General features: G+C 42.4%; 1 protein-coding gene across 14 annotated transcripts in view; it reads right to left on the minus strand.

Moving 5' to 3' along the window:
- The window catches only part of LOC119970170 (nuclear factor 1 B-type-like), a 743,034-nt gene that overhangs the window by 171,827 nt on the left and 553,128 nt on the right, over positions 1 to 18,079 (minus strand). For 12 of the 14 annotated variants that reach the window (XM_038804343.1, XM_038804348.1, XM_038804352.1 and 9 more), the window contains exon 3: positions 3,097 to 3,150. The exons of the other annotated variants lie outside the window; for them this stretch is intronic. In XM_038804343.1, coding sequence (XP_038660271.1) covers positions 3,097 to 3,150 — 54 coding nt within the window. The remainder of the gene's footprint in view (positions 1 to 3,096; positions 3,151 to 18,079) is intronic. 14 annotated transcript variants of the gene reach the window in all.

Here is an 18,079-nt window from a genome sequence, read left to right on the forward strand (position 1 = left end):
TGACCTCCCTGCCTCCGCAATGCCTTCTGTAACTGCGGCACGCAGATTCTCCGCTTCCAGCACCCTCGACTTACTAGACTTCTGTCGGGTGCAGAAACCCACCGACATTCCACCTCAGAGAAGAATTTAAATTCCCACCATTTATTTCACACAATTTCCAACCAAAGAGCCCATTAAATCGGGCAGAAAGGCCCAAAACCAAAACTTCAAGCAGGGGCCACCCTGTGTGCGACCGGTCAGCGCAAGACCACCACGAAAGTCCATGACTTTGGGTATTTTTACAAGAATTATTGGTTAATTCACTTGTGTTATCATTTTGGTCGAAATTAAATGCGTACTTGCCCAAGTCATCATAACAATATTATTAGACATAACTTAATGCCTCAAAAGGCCAACCAGGGAATAAGGAGCAGGCATGGTAAAATGATGGACTCCTTCCCACGCAACAATTGCTCACAATTGCCACGAGATCCCACAATAAAGTTTTTGCACCACGTTTGGGCAAGCAAGTAATCCCAAAAGTAAAGGAAACATGCAATGAAAATACATGAGAACCCCAGTTCTGAAAGTGTGTCACATATCTGTCACATAACCCCAGTCTCAGGCTCAGTACAGAACCAACATCATTCCACACAGAGAACCAGCAGCAACAGGCTTGGATTATGATCAGTGCCATCAACACCTCTCAACAACACCATAAATGGAAGGAGAACTAGAACTACCAGGAGTGGAGCACAGGATGACAAAGGATCAGGATCTCACCGTGGGTCCATATTCCCCTGGTGCACACCTATCACTCATTTACAAGCTGCTCATTCAAACAGGAAACTGACCTGGCCATTCAGGCAGGGCAACAGAATATGAACCAAAGTACAGGACTCAGCTTAACCCAGGCCCTCATGCACAGAAGAAGCAAAACCCAAGCTCTCAGGATGCCTTCGAGAAAGGACACCCAAAGCTCCAGGGGGCAACAGGATACCAACCATAGCCCAACCATGTCCCGACAGACATGCTGTTAGGTCATTTGGACATTCTGAATTATCCCACTGTGTACCCAAACAGGCACCGGAATATGGCGACTAGGGGCTTTTCACAGTAACGTCATCGCAGTGTTAATGTAAGCCTACATTGTGACAATAAAGATTATTACTATTACAGCCCTGGACATGACCTAGCCCAGCACATTCTGATACACAGGAATCACAATCTCTAGCACATCCCAAACGACCCTACACTTCACTAACCACACCCAGGGCAATGCCCCACCCCATGTACACTAAAAATAAAAGATTACGCCGGCCCCAGCTAGGGAGACCAATCACTGAAGGGAAGAAGAATTGTGAAGACACGCAATAATTAGTCACCCTGGGGAGGCCGAATCCCTCGCAACCCCCCCCCCCCCCCCCCCCCCCGGGACAATAGGAGGACTCTCCCACAGACCAGGTTAGGATTTATAACAACACACCGCTCACCCAGATGAAGAGAAGAAAAAAACCCTAAGAGAAGAACACCTCAGCTCACTCAGGTTTATTAGCCACTGCCCTACATTGCACACCATCACAAAAAGGCTATTAAGGGAAATGCCAGCGCTGCCTCAGCAAAGACACAAACACGGTTTCCACATGGAAAACCCAACCACAATGAGGAGGACACTGAGAAACTCACCATATAAGACCAGTTGGAGGAATGTGCCTAACTACCCCATTAAACGTACATGAGGGAACGACTCCGAAAATGTACAGGCATGGCAAACAGTCTCTCTCTTTAATAAATCAGTCAAGGATTGACCAAACCCACTTCAGGGTGCATCACTACTTAATTCCTCCTATACTAATAACTCTAAAGGAAAAAGACCTAAAAAAAAACACTCCAGCCTCAGAAGGTCAGAAGAAACCCAGCTGAGACCGGAATACAAAGTCTGCCTGGGCCATTGAAGGAGACAAGCACAGATTCGTAAACTCAAAATAACAAAGATCCCCACGAAAACACGATATGGTTCGCTCCAACTGTGAGGATATCCTCAATCTCTGTGAGGACTTAACCAACCCTACCACCCAACTCCACACCAACCAACTAACCATCACCCTGCCGTGGCTCCACTCATCTTCATTATAGGGTGGTATCATGACCGGTACAGGCTTGGCGGGCCGAAAGATCCATTCCTGTGCTGTATTGTTCTTCATCACTTGAGATAGGTGGTGTCCCAAAAGCCCTCCCTTCCACAATCACAAGGAGTACAGCACATGATTTTTTAAAAAGGAGTAAAACTGTGCACGGGCCACCGCAGGGATTCTCAGTTCTTGGTCCGCTTTGCAACCGTTGCCAGTGAGAACAGAAAATTTGGGCGTTCAGCCAAATCTCGATTCACTGCAGCAGGACTAGAGTATCCCACCAGCGTGAAGGAACAGAGAATCCTGCCCCATATTTCACAAAATCAACTCAATGGGATGGATTCTCTGTTGCCCAGGGAGAGGTTCCTGATGCAGCGGAGAATTGGAAGACGGGAATTGACACCAGGCGTTTATCCCATTCCGATGCTCCGAACCCCACTCCAGGCAGTAGTGAGCTACACGTCCTGCACAGACGGGAGGATGCAAATGGACCTTTTGAACCCATTCGCATCCGATTAAAGGGATGGCGTCCTATTCTCCACACCTCAGTGATAGTCTTCATTGCAAAACTCCAATCAGTGTCATCCAGGAATATACAGCAAGCCATATATCCCCCAAAAAGAAAACTATGAAATGTGCACTTGGATAAAACAAAAGGATTAAAAGATGAGCAGAGCCTGAGCTCACAGAAACGTAACCGCTTCCGTGCTCACACCGTTTAAAGGGGGAAATACAGTCCACTAATATAAAATTCCAGCTTGTTTTTATTGAAATCTACTCCAGCGCTGTCTTCAGGCAGTGAAACTGATAATCTCACGACAGGAGAAAGTGCACGAATTGCACAGCACAAGTCGGAATATGAGATAGTGTCAATATGGGGAATGAAGGAGAGAGTTGCACTGCACTCTGGAAGTGTACTGTGCCCAGTTCTTACATTTCAAATTAAAATTTAAAACCTTTCCTCAGCTTGAAGTGATTCACATACCTGGAGTATTTTTTGTTGACTCGCTGTGACTGGGGCTGTCTGCATGACCTGAATCTGGCAAAAAAAAAGAAAAGGAAAGAATGTAAAATAAATGTTTAAAAATTAAGTAACTAGATTCCAAAGCAATTTAAATAGTTTACTAACTCGTCCAAGACAGATCTGTCTCCAGATGCTGGCAACACTGCCTATTAAATCAAACAGGGATTGCAAAACGCAATCTCTAACGGGGTTGATGTGTAGTTAATTATGCAAAAGAAAAATGCATTTGAACATTCTACCAAGCTTATAAAACAAAATGTGAAGTTAACAAGCTGCTGGTGAACTTTGGATCATGTTGTTAAATGGGAGGGGCATAATCATTGACATGTAAAGTGGCATTGGTTACGAAAATAGAACATAGAACATAGAACAGTACAGCACAGAACAGGCCCTTCGGCCCTCGATGTTGTGCCGAGCAATGATCACCCTAATTAAACCCACGTAACCCAACAATCCCCCCATTAACCTTACACTACGGGCAATTTAGCATGGCCAATCCACCTAACCCGCACATCTTTGGACTGTGGGAGGAAACCGGAGCACCCGGAGGAAACCCACGCACACACGGGGAGGACGTGCAGACTCCACACAGACAGTGACCCAGCCGGGAATCGAACCTGGGACCCTGGAGCTGTGAAGCATTGATGCTAACCACCATGCTACCGTGAGGCCCCATGATATTGAAAATGAAATTGAATTTTTAAAAAAGGATACGTTTACAAAGGTACACTTTTTTCTGAATGTTCAATGTTATATCTTGATGCATTATCTGTAAATATCTATCAAAGGCTAGGAACTAATAAGCCAGGAACTAATATTTATCTGTTCTTGTTTCAGAGGGCTACTTTTAACAGCTGCCCTAGAATGTCACGTGAAGTCTAACAGAACCAGTTCAATCTGGCCCTTCTTTTGTCCAAGGCAGCGCGGCAAGTAATAAACTAAGGTTAAAGTGCGATCACTACCAACATCAGGAGTCCAAAAGACAACAAGAATGCACAGCACAATATTTGAAAAATAAATCTGATCCTGCATTCCTTGCAATTGCCACTGGAAAGCCTCCAATGTCTTCGGGGTAAGGAAACAGTATTCATTTACGGTACATAAAAGTCTTGTAATGGCATTGCAAAGAGTACTTCACTCTTCACATCTTAGACAGCACCACACTGTGGATTGAACAATGCCAAGCTGATTGTCAATCATGTTTGTTGAAAACATTCAGATTGAAACAGAGATGCATTTGTCTGTTTCTTTTAAGATATGTCCAAGTGGGGATGCAAAGTTACACACGGTTTCTTGCCATGAGCACAATTCTCCAACACTCCACTCTCTAATTCTCTATGCTTCACCTGACAGATGCAAAATGCAGCCAGGAAGAAAAAAAGAATGATGAACATGTACAAATGAAATTACGAATTATATAAAGAAACAAGCGGTTGATTGTAGAAAATGGATGAAGTAAATAAACAAGGTCGCAGTGAGGAAGGAAAATTCAGAAAACGACCACAGACAGGTATAATAAAAAATAGACAAAGCAGGGAATAAAAGCTAAATAAATATGTTACATTCTTTTTTTAAAAAAGTCTTCCTGAAGAAAATTGAGCATGTAGGTCAACTGTTAGAAATCTGAACAGTGTGTGGTCAGCTGAGATAGTTTCTTCAGAAACCATTCATTGCCATAGACAAAAGGTGGCGGGATGAAATATTGGGCGTGTTTACTGGCAGCGGGAGGGACCGGGTCGCTCGCTGATGGCGGGAGTTTGCACCAGAACAAATGATACTGTTGTGGTAGGGTATTTGTAACTTGTGGTTTCTATCAATGAGCCGTGAAATACTTGTTTATTCATGCATCACTGAGGAGCACCAGGCTGGGGGAGATTTGGCCTGTCCGCTTCAAGCCAGGATGTCTAATTGCTGCTCATAAACACTCTCAGCTCAATCAATAACAAAATTAGGTGAGGGGAATTTTCAGATTGAAAAGTCCTTATACATTTGTTCTTTCTTTCCATCTATCTATACACCTGCATACTTTGACATATTCTGACACTAACCAACATCAATCCTAAACATCCAATGGCCTTCTAATTCACAATACTACTGGCGTAAAAATCTACTCAATTAGCTTTTGAAAAAATCTAATCATGTGCTGACTTGTGATGATACTGTTGTGGTAGGGTATTTGTAACTTGTGGTTTCTATCAATGAGCCGTGAAATACTTGTTTATTCATGCATCACTGAGGAGCACCTCCACCCTAAACTTGAGCTCAAGCATAATTAGTCATTCTACATATCTTAATCAAATGACTGCAAATTCAAAAAGTCGCAACTTCTGTAACTTCTCTCAGCCTATTAAATACCTAAAATAAGGTAATGGGTGACATGCTTGCCTCCAATATAACGGAGACTGTGCTTCAAAAGTAGTTTGTACACTATGGGATCCATAGGATGTCCTGGGCACATGGAAGGCACTATATAACTGAATATTTTTTTCTTTATTTTGAACATGTTAATGCATAGTGATATAATATGCTAGGAACCTTGGCAGTAAAGATCTTAATGATGAAGTATATTTTATTGCATTGCTGCTTAACTAATTAATTATAACCACAGTTGGCTGCATCTGATTCTGAACTAAAATAATGTCAAAGCTATTCTGGATGACTTTTCCCAAGAGACTCGGAAAGTATACTGTTTCATAGGAACCTGACTATACAGACCAAGTGGATGCAGATTCCAGAATTATGAAGTAAGACTTAAACTGAACCTTCTTTTATACACTGACAGATGGGTAACTGACTGGCAACATTCTAGAGGTATTTAAAATATCAAATGTTTTTCCAAAGGTAAATCTGGAGCACTATTAAAAGGTAATACATAAAAATAGGACGAGGGGGACAGGTATTTATGATTGAGAGCCCAGTTTCAAAAATGTTAAGCACTTGATGTAGAGTGATCAATATTTGTAGCAATAAGTGTGATGACAACAGACACCTTTGAATAGCTCCAGATCCAGTTGATGATGCAATGAAAACATCAGAGGCAAAGTAAAGATGGACCAAATGGCCTGCCTTATCTGAATTTATTTTATGATCTTTTTTTATAAATGTTTTTTATTCAGTATTCATGTTTTATATTGAACAAATTACAAATTGTTAGAGAGAGAAAAAAAAATACGCAAAAATTAACATATATATTTACAGGTGAGCATCTTCGTAGTAATAACTGTGGCCTCCCCCTCTTTGCCGGCATACATATTTTACATTCCCCAACATGTTTATTGGCATTTATTTAGTTTGGTTTTGGGCCTTAGCTAGCCATCAAACCCCCGTAACGAGCCCGTAGCCCCCCCCTCCCCGCCGGCTACCTTCCCCCGACTATTCTTCCTCTTGTACGTTGGCCACAAACAGGTCCCGGAACAATTGCATGAATGGCTCCCACGTTCTGTGGAAGCCGTCGTCCGACCCTCGGATGGCGAATTTGATTTTCTCCATTTGGAGAGAATCCGAGAGGTCGGACAGCCAGTCTGCAGCTCTGGGTGGTGCTGTTGACCGCCAGCCAAACAGGATTCTACGGCGGGCGATCAGGGAGGCAAAGGCAAGGGCGTCCGCCCTCCTCCCCAGGAATAGATCTGGCTGGTCTGAAACCCCGAAGACCGCCACTATCGGGCATGGCTCCACCCTCACCCCCACCACTTTGGACATAGCCTCGAAGAAGGCTGTCCAGTACTCCACAAGTCTGGGGCAAGACCAGAACATGTGGGCGTGGTTGGCCGGGCCTCTTTGGCACCGCTCACATCTGTCCTCCACCTCCGGGAAGAACCTACTCATACGGTTTCTCGTTAAGTGGGCTCTATGTACCACTTTTAGTTGCGTCAGGCTGAGCCTTGCGCACGTGGAGGTGGAGTTGAGCCTATGCAGTGCTTCGCTCCAGATTTTATGATGTTCTTCTGAATAAGCTGGATATGGCATTTTCTAAAATCGGAAGTAAAATCTCAATGGATTCTGAATGCTGCAATACTTCAGGAACAAATAATCATTGGTGCACTGAGAATCATGCTGACAACCAATTTAAATTATCACTTGAGCTCATAGTGTAGCATATTTGTGTGTATTGGAAGCTACATATATTAATGCACAAGACCTTGTTTTGTGCAGACAGGAAAACCATGTACACCCATTGCACCTGTTTCAGCGAAACAAAGTTAGTGACCGCCATTTGCTGTTTCACTCCTCAGGGAAATGCCATGACCAATCAGAGTTAATCTGCCTGGTTTATATTTCAAAACAATGATTAGCAGTTAACTGTCAGTCACCATCAACTTGTGCATTCTTCACAGTAACGCCTCTACTAATCAGAGTCCACTTGCCACTCAATCAGCATTCTCTTCTCATTCGTATAAACTGCTGTTCCCTTTACATTTGATATTTTTGTGAAGAGTTCTGATGAGGATAAGATGAAAAGCTTTGACAAAAGTTTCATTTTTCAGCAATACTTAGGTTCTGTACTACCAAATGACAATTTAAGACCATAATGAAATTCAACTAAGGGACGCACAATAAATGCACTTACCTAACCTCATTACTCTTTCTCAGGTTCCATGTTTTATCATTTTACCTCATGGTCAGATATCATTCTGTATCTTGGGACTAGCATTTTCTAAGGTGATGGGGATCTCTACTTGGTTGCTGTAAATCTGATATTGGACTTTCAGAATGCAAAACTGCTGCAGAGTAGATATTTATGATAGGAACTTGGATTAATATGGAATACAATAGCAATAGTACAAATACTACACCTTTCTTGATTTACAAGGTTGAGAAATTTACCAAGTTTAATCCAATGGTTAGTGTAAGGTAGGCTCATCTTCCAATCCCTTTGAATAAATTTTACAGCATTTTATAAGCATTTTCTATCCTTACTGCTCCTCACAGTGTGTCTGCCTATTCTCATGTTGAATCTCACCTTTGTAGGATTTGTTTCAAAGGTCCTCTGCTACCACAACACCCCCGTCCCACCCCCACTCCACAAACACTATTAATTTTCATCTTATTTTGTGTCGGCGGCCACTTAACATGATAAATTTGTCTGGCAAAGTAAGCAACACAAGAAACATCCACTACCGTTCTGTAAAATACACATGTGTATACAGCACAAAGTTGAAAACTGGTCAGGAGGTGGACTAAGGCATGCACATAGTGGACAACAACAGACGTTGAGGAGGCTGTTATCAGGCAGTCTTACGGCTATCAAAACAGTCAGTGCACAAATGTTCCCAGCAACCATGGCTAGCTAGGCAACAAATTTTTCAAAGAAACCTGAATAAACTGTCTGAAATATCCTGCGTACTTACAAAAAAGTACTGAAACATAAATCTTTAGTTTAGGTGAATCATCCTTCCATCCATGCAGTTCTCTGGCGAAGCGGGCACTCGATAACTATCAAGCATTGCGAGGCCAAGATGACGACAAAGGGAATAAAGCAGTTGACAGGAAGCACACTGCTGACCATGTCTCTTCTTGGCACATGGCCTTCAGGCTGGCTGAATTGACTCTGTTGCCAAACCAGAAACAGTGGGAAAACCCTATCCCTGCATTATGTAAGCACAGCATTGTTTGGCAGGGTATTCATGTATAGCAGGCTCTCCATCACACACTGTAAAGTTATTAAAATAGAAATGAAAGTAAATTTATTAACCGCGGATATTCTCAAGCTTAATTTATATAATTTAATAAAACATGCATTCCATATCAGCAGTAGGACTGATGGAATAAACTTGCTGCAAAGGGAGAAGACAATGCCAGTGTGGAGAGAATACTAATACGACTTTCATGCCATTTCTACATTAGTTTATTTTCCAGAAAAGGATAGTTGGAGATTTGAATAAAACGAGCTTTGGATTTGCACATTCTCCAGCTTAAGATCATTGTGGACAGAACATCTCGCTATATAATGGAACACGGTGTTAAAGCTGAAATCAGCGCATCATGGGCATTTTGAAGCTGCAATACTGCAGATCAAAAAGGTTACCAAATGGACTCGAGTAACTATTCATAACTTCACCAGATGTTTTTAAGCTCAACAGCAGCAGTGCAACTCAGACTGAACACTGCACCAAATAACTGAGGAACACAGGACTGTAATAGCAGCAGCTGTTAGCTGCAAGTGCTACAGATGTGTTCATGAATACAAATCTAGGTTTTCAAGGAAGGCGCTTTATTTATAACTTCTTTGAACACCACAGGGATTTTACTGGAGTCACGTGGAGGATGTTAATGAATACAAGCTCCGGATCCCTACAAAAGGAAAGCTGTGTTAGCCATTCTCTTGATTGTTTCTTTCTTGTCCTTCATATTAATGTGACTTAAAATGAAGCCAAAGAAGGCCACGTTTGAATAAAATAAAGTTTTCAGTGTAAAAACAGGCACACCTGATTGCTGAGTGCAAAAGATGAAAATGATGAGACACTGGAACTGTGGACAGCATGTAGGTTTAGGACCTTGAGCACTGAAGTGATTTAGCTGTCTGCCCCATTTCCCAAATCATAGTAATTGCCATTCACTCTATTAAAACCCATATCTGTTCACCTGCCACCCCTGTCCTTGCTGACCTACATTAGCACCTGGTCCCTCAATGGCTACAATTTAAAATTATTATCTTCATACTTAACTCCCATCATGGCTTTGCCTTTCCCCATCTTTGTAACCATCTACAGCCATATAACAATGGAACCCAGGCCTTCAGAGCAACTTTCTTTCCTTATGCCCACCATTACTCCCCACTGCCTCAACAACTTCCACTCACTCTTTAAGACCCTTGTTAAACCCCACTTTCTGACCAACATTTTGGCCATCCCTCCTAATATTTGGCTTTGTGTTTATGTTACACTCTGAAAAAACTGAGGTAATTTTGACACCAGTTCAACTTATCAGAGTATGGCTGAATTCGCCCACTGGAAGAAAGAGACATCTGTAACTGTCATCCTACCAAGAGAACAATGGAATATTTCTACTATTTTTTTATTGTTTATGAATGAAAGTTAGCACAAGGATTACTGATAATGCATCTTACACCAATCAATCATTGCAGTCAGTACTAACATTGTACAATTAAAATTGGAGCTGATTTCATGCATCAGTATCAGGTTTACTCACATGTTCTTAACACGATTGTAGCATTTTCACTGATCCATATGCATGTATTTAATCACTTAAAAGTGATAATGTATTGTAGGCTCTACAATTTTTCTAAAAATATTTTCATTATTCTTATCCAAACATTGATAACAGTTATCAGGAAGAAATGAAAGCTTCTCTCAGAGATTCTTTTTTGTACATTCTCAAGGAGGTGTCCTTTTCTGCCCACTATCAGTTTTGTTGAGACTTTCACGGATGTTGAAAATTATCCTGCCTTGCCAATTCCTGCTTTGCGTAAAGTCCTAGCCTTTTTGTGCCTCATTAAGAACAATGAATTGCTTAAAACCAATCTTGGCTGCTGTTCCACACTGTATGCAGGCTGTCGACATTTCAAGAAAAAGGCTTGGCAGCCATTTTAGGTATGACCTACGCTAAGCACACGTACAGTGTGCCTGCCAAAAGATCTGAGAGTGCCAAAACTCTCTTGGCACTAGCAACAAATTTTATAAAGATAAATTTGCCAGAAATATCATAATTACAAAACACTAAGGCCAGGATGTTGAACATTACAGCTGTGTCAATATAAACATCTAATTTTGCAGACTTCCTCCACCTAACACACAGTTAGCCAAGTCTGAATATCTGCAGTGATGTCAGCGGCTTACATTTCAGTTTTCATTTCTGTTGAACACAATGCACAACTATTTGAACTGAAATATTTCTGCCATGATGCCAGATATAAATGTGTGCATGCATGCATTATAGAGATATGTATAAAAAAAAACCTATATGCATTCACAGACATGACATTTTTAAATAAACATGTTGGTTTAAATGATTGTAGTCTCCAGAAAGTTAAAATGGCAAGTTAATTTGGACATCTAAATTTGAAATAGCAGCTCCACTGTCCCAATAAGATAATTGCAGTGTCAGATCTGAGTGACATGCTCATATTAACAGTAAATGCACCGTACAAAGTTATAGGGCAATCAAACAGTCACTGTTTGAGATGTCAGGAGAAAAGTGGATGGATTTATTCACAATATAAAGAAAGACCATCTTATGCTTTGCCACGATAAAATGAAAAATAATTAAAAGGAGGGCACAAGCAAATCCATTAAGACTTTTAAAATGCTTGAAGGCATGGATAAATTGGATAATAACTTATTATTTAACTTAGGCTGTGACAGCAGAACTAGTAGACAGCAGCACAAAACTAGCCGGTTTCTAGTGCATCAAGAGATTAGGGAAACAGATCTTTCCTGGAGTGGTGGATATAGCGACAGAATCCCATCAAGCTCAAATTGTTATACAGCATGAAATGAAATGAAAATCGCTTATTATCACAAGTAGGCTTCAAATGAAGTTACTGTGAAAAGCCCCGAGTTGCCTCATTCTGCCGCCTGTTCGGGGAAGCTGGTACGGGAAATGAACCGTGCTGCTGGCCTGCCTTGGTCTGCTTTAAAAGCCAGTGATTTAGCCCTGTGCTAAACATCGGACAAACGTGCCATCAAATGGGACTGAAGGTTATAAGCATAAGGATAGTCGTACATGATGAATTACTCCACAGAGCACGACAGGGTAAATTTAGTGAAGTTATGCTCTTCGCACACAGTCTTGCTCAACAGGATGGACTAGTGCTCCGAATTTTTCATTAAGGTGCCATAAAACTAAGAATTCATTAACAGTGTGCTGACATACATGCTTTGTTTTTACTCTGCGCTCCTCGTGGGATGCAAGAGCACAATTTGCCCTTATAAACCGCATTGGTGTTGCAACCATGGAAATGTCATTAGTAAAGTTTAATATAGAACAAGTCCTGCTGTGTAACTTGTCTGTCTTGGGTGAGGAAACAATTCCACTGAGGGTGTGTCCAAGTTGGGGGGGGGGGGGGGGGGGGGGGGGTGTCGAGAGATCAGGGCAGCATTTAAAAATGTGGCCCTGATCTCTTCCTGTACATCCTCAGAATATATCAGAGCTTTCCCCAACAAATATTATTCAATGGGTCTGTCCTCACTGTCTATTCATCTGACTTCCAATTTTTAACTGTTCCCTGTTCTCTGTCCTCCACCAATGCAGGCCATTGTTTCATCAACTCTGTCCCTGCTGTCTGGAACCTGCCTGTACAGTTTTTGCTTGTCACTATTCTCCCTTCATAAAGTTCTCAAAAGCTTGATCTCTTCCTCCCATCTTCTTTGCACCACCACACATTCTTTTCCTAATGGGTCTCAATCATTCCACTTCATATTGATTGATTGATTTGATTTATTGTCACATGTATCGAAGTGCAGTGAAAAGTATTTTCTGCGGCCGAGGGAAGGTACACAGTACGTACATAGTAGTCAAAAGAATAATCAACAGAGAACATTGACAAATGGTACATCGACAAACAGTGATTGGTTACAGTGCGGAACAAGGGGCCAAACAAAGCAAATGTGTTCTGAAGCATTCCTTGACATGAGGAGAGCAACATAAATATATTCATAAAATATAAATTGTTGATATCTAGCTTTCAATAATTCTGTTCATAACTTGGGGTAAAGGCTGCCACTTATTCTATCTGCACCATAAACGTCCATCACCATCTACAAGATAATAGGAATAAACATCTACCATTTAAAAAGGACACATTTTTCATGCTTGTCATCCCAATCATTTAGCAGAGAAAATGAGAGAATCAGATTATCCAATCAGTTAAGATCACTTAAAACTCAAGTGACTTGGTAAACAATATCCCACTAAAGTGAGTCTCATGATAACAAATCTTTTTAAACTACAATTTACTTATTTACTTCACTTTGAAAGCTAGGCATAGGCGTGTCATTTTTCAGTGCAACAAGTACAGAATACAGAATGTTCCTGTTTTTTTTTATAGCTCTCTACAGTTCAGCAAGTTTATCCAGTGTGTAATCGAAACCCACAGACCAAAATGGCCCCACATTCAAGCTCTGATCTTGGCTGAATTCATCCATGGCGGCAATCCAGATGGCAAATGTTTTTCTCATTATTCTTACATGGATTGTGGGTATTTCAGCATCTATTGCCCACTTCTAATTACCCCAGAACTGAGTAGCTTGTTGGGATATTTCAGAGGGCAGTTAAGAGGCTGTGGGTCTGGAGTCACATGCAGGCCAGATTGGGTAAGGATGGCGGATTTCCCTTCCCTAAAGGACATTAGTGAACCAGGTTGGTTTTTGTGACAGTGAATGATAGATTCATAGTCACCATTGCTGAGATTAGCTTTCAATTCCAGATTTATTAACTGATTTCAAATTCCACCAGCCGTCATGGTGGCATTTCAATTAATGTCCCCAGAGCATGAGCCAGGGTCTCTGGATTTACTAGTCCAACGACATTATCACCATGCCACCATCTCCCCGAAATGCTGCTTGGTCAGTGGTGATACAGTTGGCGAAGGGGTCTACTTTTCTTCATTTTCAGCGTTTTGCTGCATGTGCTCTTGACATTTAAATCATCTGCTGACGCCATTGAAGTGGAATATTTGTAGGCCAGGAGTGTGAACCTCAGAGTATGCAGATTAGACTGAATAAGAGCGTATATGGGGCGGATACTCCGACCCCCCGCCGGGTCGCACAATCCCCGGGGGTTGGTGTGAATCCCGCCCCGGCGCCGGTTTTTGGGCATGGGCGGGGATCACGCCACGCCAGTCAAGGGCCGTTGGCAGCGGACCCCCCGGCAATTCTCCGGGCACTGATGGGCTGGGCGGCCGCTCGTTTTTGGCCAGTCTCACCGGCGTGGATTGGACATGGTCTCACACGGCGGGACCTGGCAGGTAAATTGGCTGATGTGGTCCTCGGGGGGAGCACAGGGGAGATCCGACCGGGGGGCCAACGTGGCCTGGCTCGCGATCGGGGCCCACCGATCTGTGGGCGGGCCTGTGCCGTGGGGACAATTCTTCCTTCCGCGTCGGCCCCTGTACGGCTCCGCCATGGCCGTCACGGAGAAGACACCCTCCCCCCTGCGCATGCGCCAGAATACGCCAACCGGTCTGCACATGTGCTGAACCACGCCGGTGGTTCTGCGCATGCCCTAACTCGCGCAGTTCCTTTGGCGCTGGCTGGCATAGCGCCAACCCCTCCGGCGCCGGCCTAGAGCCTGGAAGTGCGGAGAATTCCGCTACTTCCGGTTGGCCCGACGCCAGAGTGGTTTGTGCCATTTTTGACGCCGGCGTCAGACCTTCGCGCCGATTCGGGAGAATCTCGCCTATGAACTTTATGGATTTATTTGGATAACCATGGTGCTCTTTTGGAGAGATTAGGCACCCTTTTAAAATGGTCACACCTTTGGGAGAGTTAAAACATACTTTGGGAGAGGTCAGGCACCATAAGACGTAGGAGAAGAAAACAGCCCATCGAGTCCTTCAATGAGATCGTGACTGATCTCATATAATAATCCTCAACTCCACTTTCCCACCTCATTCCCATAACCATTACTTCCCTTACTGATCAAAAATCTGTCACTCTCAACCTTTAACATACTTAACAACTCTCCATCTATGGCCCTCTGTGGTAAATAATTCCACAGATTCACTGCTCTCTGAGAGAAGCAATTCCTCCTCATCTCTGTCTGAAATGGATGACCCCTTTCTCTAAGACTGTTCCCCACAAGGGAAAATAACGTCTCAGCATCTACCCTATCAAGCCCCCTGAGAATCCTATTTGTCTCAATAAGATCGCCTCTCATTCTTTTGAATTCCAGTGAGTACAGGTCCAACCTGCTTAACCTCTCATGAGAAAATCCCTCCATACCTGGGATTAACTGGTGAACCTTCTCTGGACTGCCTCCAATGCCAGAATATATTTCCTTAGGTAAGGGGATCACATCTGTACACAGTATTTCAAGTATTGTCTAGCTAGTGCCTTGCATAGTTTTAGCAAGACTTCCCTGTTTTTATATCCCATTCCCTTTGAAGTGAAGGCCAACATTCCATTTGCCTTCCCTATTAATTGCTGAAACTGCGTGCTGGCTTTTTTGTGATTTATGCATGATGACTTCCAAATCCTTCTGTGATGTAGCTTTCTGCAGTCTTTCTCAAATTAAATAATGTTCAGTTCCTTTATTCTTCCTGCCAAAATGCATAACTTCAGATTTTCTGACATTATATTCCATCTGCCAAGTTTTTGCCCACTCACTTAACCTGTGTGTCTTTACCTGTCTGTTTGTCTCACTTAATCCCTGTGTGGGCTATTTGTGTCATCGTCACCACTTGCCCTCCCACCTCATTCCCATAACCATTCTGTTACCTGCAAGCTTGGTAATAATGCTTTCATTTCCCTCACCCAAGTCATTAATATATATTGTAAATAATTGTGGCCCCAGCACGGATCCCTGTGGCACTCCACTAGTTACATGTTGCCGTCCTGAAAATGCTCCTCTTATCCCAACTCTCTGTCTTCTATTAGGTAGTAATCCTCTATCTATGCTGATATACTGCCCACAGCACCATGGGCTCTTATTAAGTAGCCTTTTGTGTGACACCTTATCAAACGCTTTATGAAAATTCAAGTATATAACATCTACTTATTTCCCTATATTTATTGTAGATAAGGAGGAGTAGTGTAAAATATTGGGCTGGTTGAAACATAGGGAGTAAATATTAAGAGGTTCAGCATGTTTGAAAGTGGATAAATATCCAGACTTAGATGAAATGTGTCTCAGGTTTTGAAGTGAAGGAATCCAAACACCAAATTCTAATCCTCCCGGGCTACAGGTGCATTGCTGGAAGATTGGAGGAATTATCTCATTGTACCATTGTTCAAAATGGGAAAAAGTGGCAGACTGAATGATTGTAGACCTCATGGCTTAACCTCAGTGGTGGGCAAATTATTGGAACAAATTCTTTTTTTTTAATTTAGAGTACCCAATTATTTTTTTTTCCAATTAAGGGGCAATTTAGTGTGGCCAATCCACCTAACCTGCACATCTTTGGGTTGTGGGGGTGAAACTCACGCAGGCATGGGGAGAATGTGCAAATTCCACACGGACAGTGACCCAGGGCCGGGATGAAACAAATTCTGAAGGACAGCAAACATCATCATTTAGAAAGGCACAGATTAGTTAAGGATTTGTTATGGAAAGGTTCTTTCTGACTAACATTAATTAATTTTTTGAGGAGATGACAAGGAGGGCTGATGAGTGTTGCAGTTTGATGTACATGGATTTTGCAAGACTTTTGACAAAGTCCCACATGGAAGACTGGTCAGAAAGTTAAGAGTCCATGGATTTGAAGGGTGGCACGTTGGCATAGTGGCTACTACTGCTGCCTTACAACGCCAGGGACTTGGGTGACTGTGTGGAGTTTGCACTTTCTCCCGGGTCTGTGTGGGTTTCCACTGGAAGCTCTGGTTTCCTCATACAGTCCAAAGGTGTGCAGGTTAGGTGGATTGGCCATGCTAAATTGCCCCTTATTGTCCAAAGATGCGCACGTTTGGTGAAGTTATGGGGCTAGGACGAGGGAGTGGGCCTAAGTATGGTAATCTTTCAGAGAGTTGGTGCAGACACAATGTGCCAAATGGCCTCCTTCTCCACTGTAGCGGTTTTATGATTCTAAGGACGAGTGGCAAACTGGACTCAAAATTGGCTTAGCAGCTGGACGTAAAAGGGTAATGGCTGACAGTGTTCTTTGGGCTTTCTTCAATGAGGTTTCAGAAGACTCAGTACAAGGTTTCATGGTATATATGTATCAATAATTTCGACTTAAATGTAGTCATAATGAAAAGTTTTGCCGATGATACAAAAGCTGCCTGTCTTTCAGAGTGAGGAAGAAAGCTGTCGGCTGTCAGTGCAGGAAGATGTCAATTGGTTGATCAGGTGGGCAGAGAAGTGGAAAATCAAATTCAATCCAAACAAATGCGAGGTAAGACATTTGGGAAGGACAACCAAGGGAATACAAAATAAATAGTTTTTTTTATTCATTTATAGGATCTGGGCACCACTGGAGAACCAACGTAATTTGCCCATCACTACCAGTCCTTGAACTGAGTGGCTCACCAGGCCATTTTAGAGGATGGTTCACAATCGAACACATTGCTGTGGGCCTGGAGTCACAAGTAGGCGAGAACAGGTAAGGATGGCAGATTTCCTTCCCTATCTGACATTGATGCACCAAATGGCTTCATTCAACAATGAATGATAACTGTCACTGTTACTGAGATGTCTTCGTTGAATTGAAAATCCATCAGCTGCCATAGTGGGATTTGAACCCATGTTCCCAGAACATTAGCCTGGGCCTACTACATTGCTACTACATGACCAACTCCCTGGATATTATTAACTGTTGATGAACAGAGATCTTGGAGTGCAGATCCACGGATCCATGAATGTAGCTGGACAGATAGATAAGGTGGTGAGGAAGACATTTTAGGTAGTCTCCTTGATTGGCTAAGGTACAGAATATAATGTTTGCGAGGTTATTCTGAAACTGTATAAAACACAGCTAGATGATTGTACATTTCAAATTACCACATTATTATAATCACAATAACGAGGGTGGAAAAACAAATTACAGTGTTGTTGGAAGAAATGTAGAATTTTATCTCCGAGGGAAGATTGGGAAAGCTGGATTTGTTCCCTTCAACAGAGAGGTGGTTGAGGAGAGATTTAATTGAGATGTACAAAATTATGATGGACATAGATTAAATAGATTGGAAGGACCTGTTTGCATTTGGTAGAGGGGTAAATAAATAGATTTGAAATAATTGGCAGAAAGATTAGAGAGGAGTCAAGGAGAAAACCTTTCACTCAGCATATGGTTGGGGTTTGAAGCTCACTGTCTGAATGAGCGATAGAGGCA

Source organism: Scyliorhinus canicula, chromosome 8, assembly GCF_902713615.1.
Source record: "Scyliorhinus canicula chromosome 8, sScyCan1.1, whole genome shotgun sequence".
Taxonomy (NCBI): Eukaryota; Metazoa; Chordata; class Chondrichthyes; order Carcharhiniformes; family Scyliorhinidae; genus Scyliorhinus; species Scyliorhinus canicula.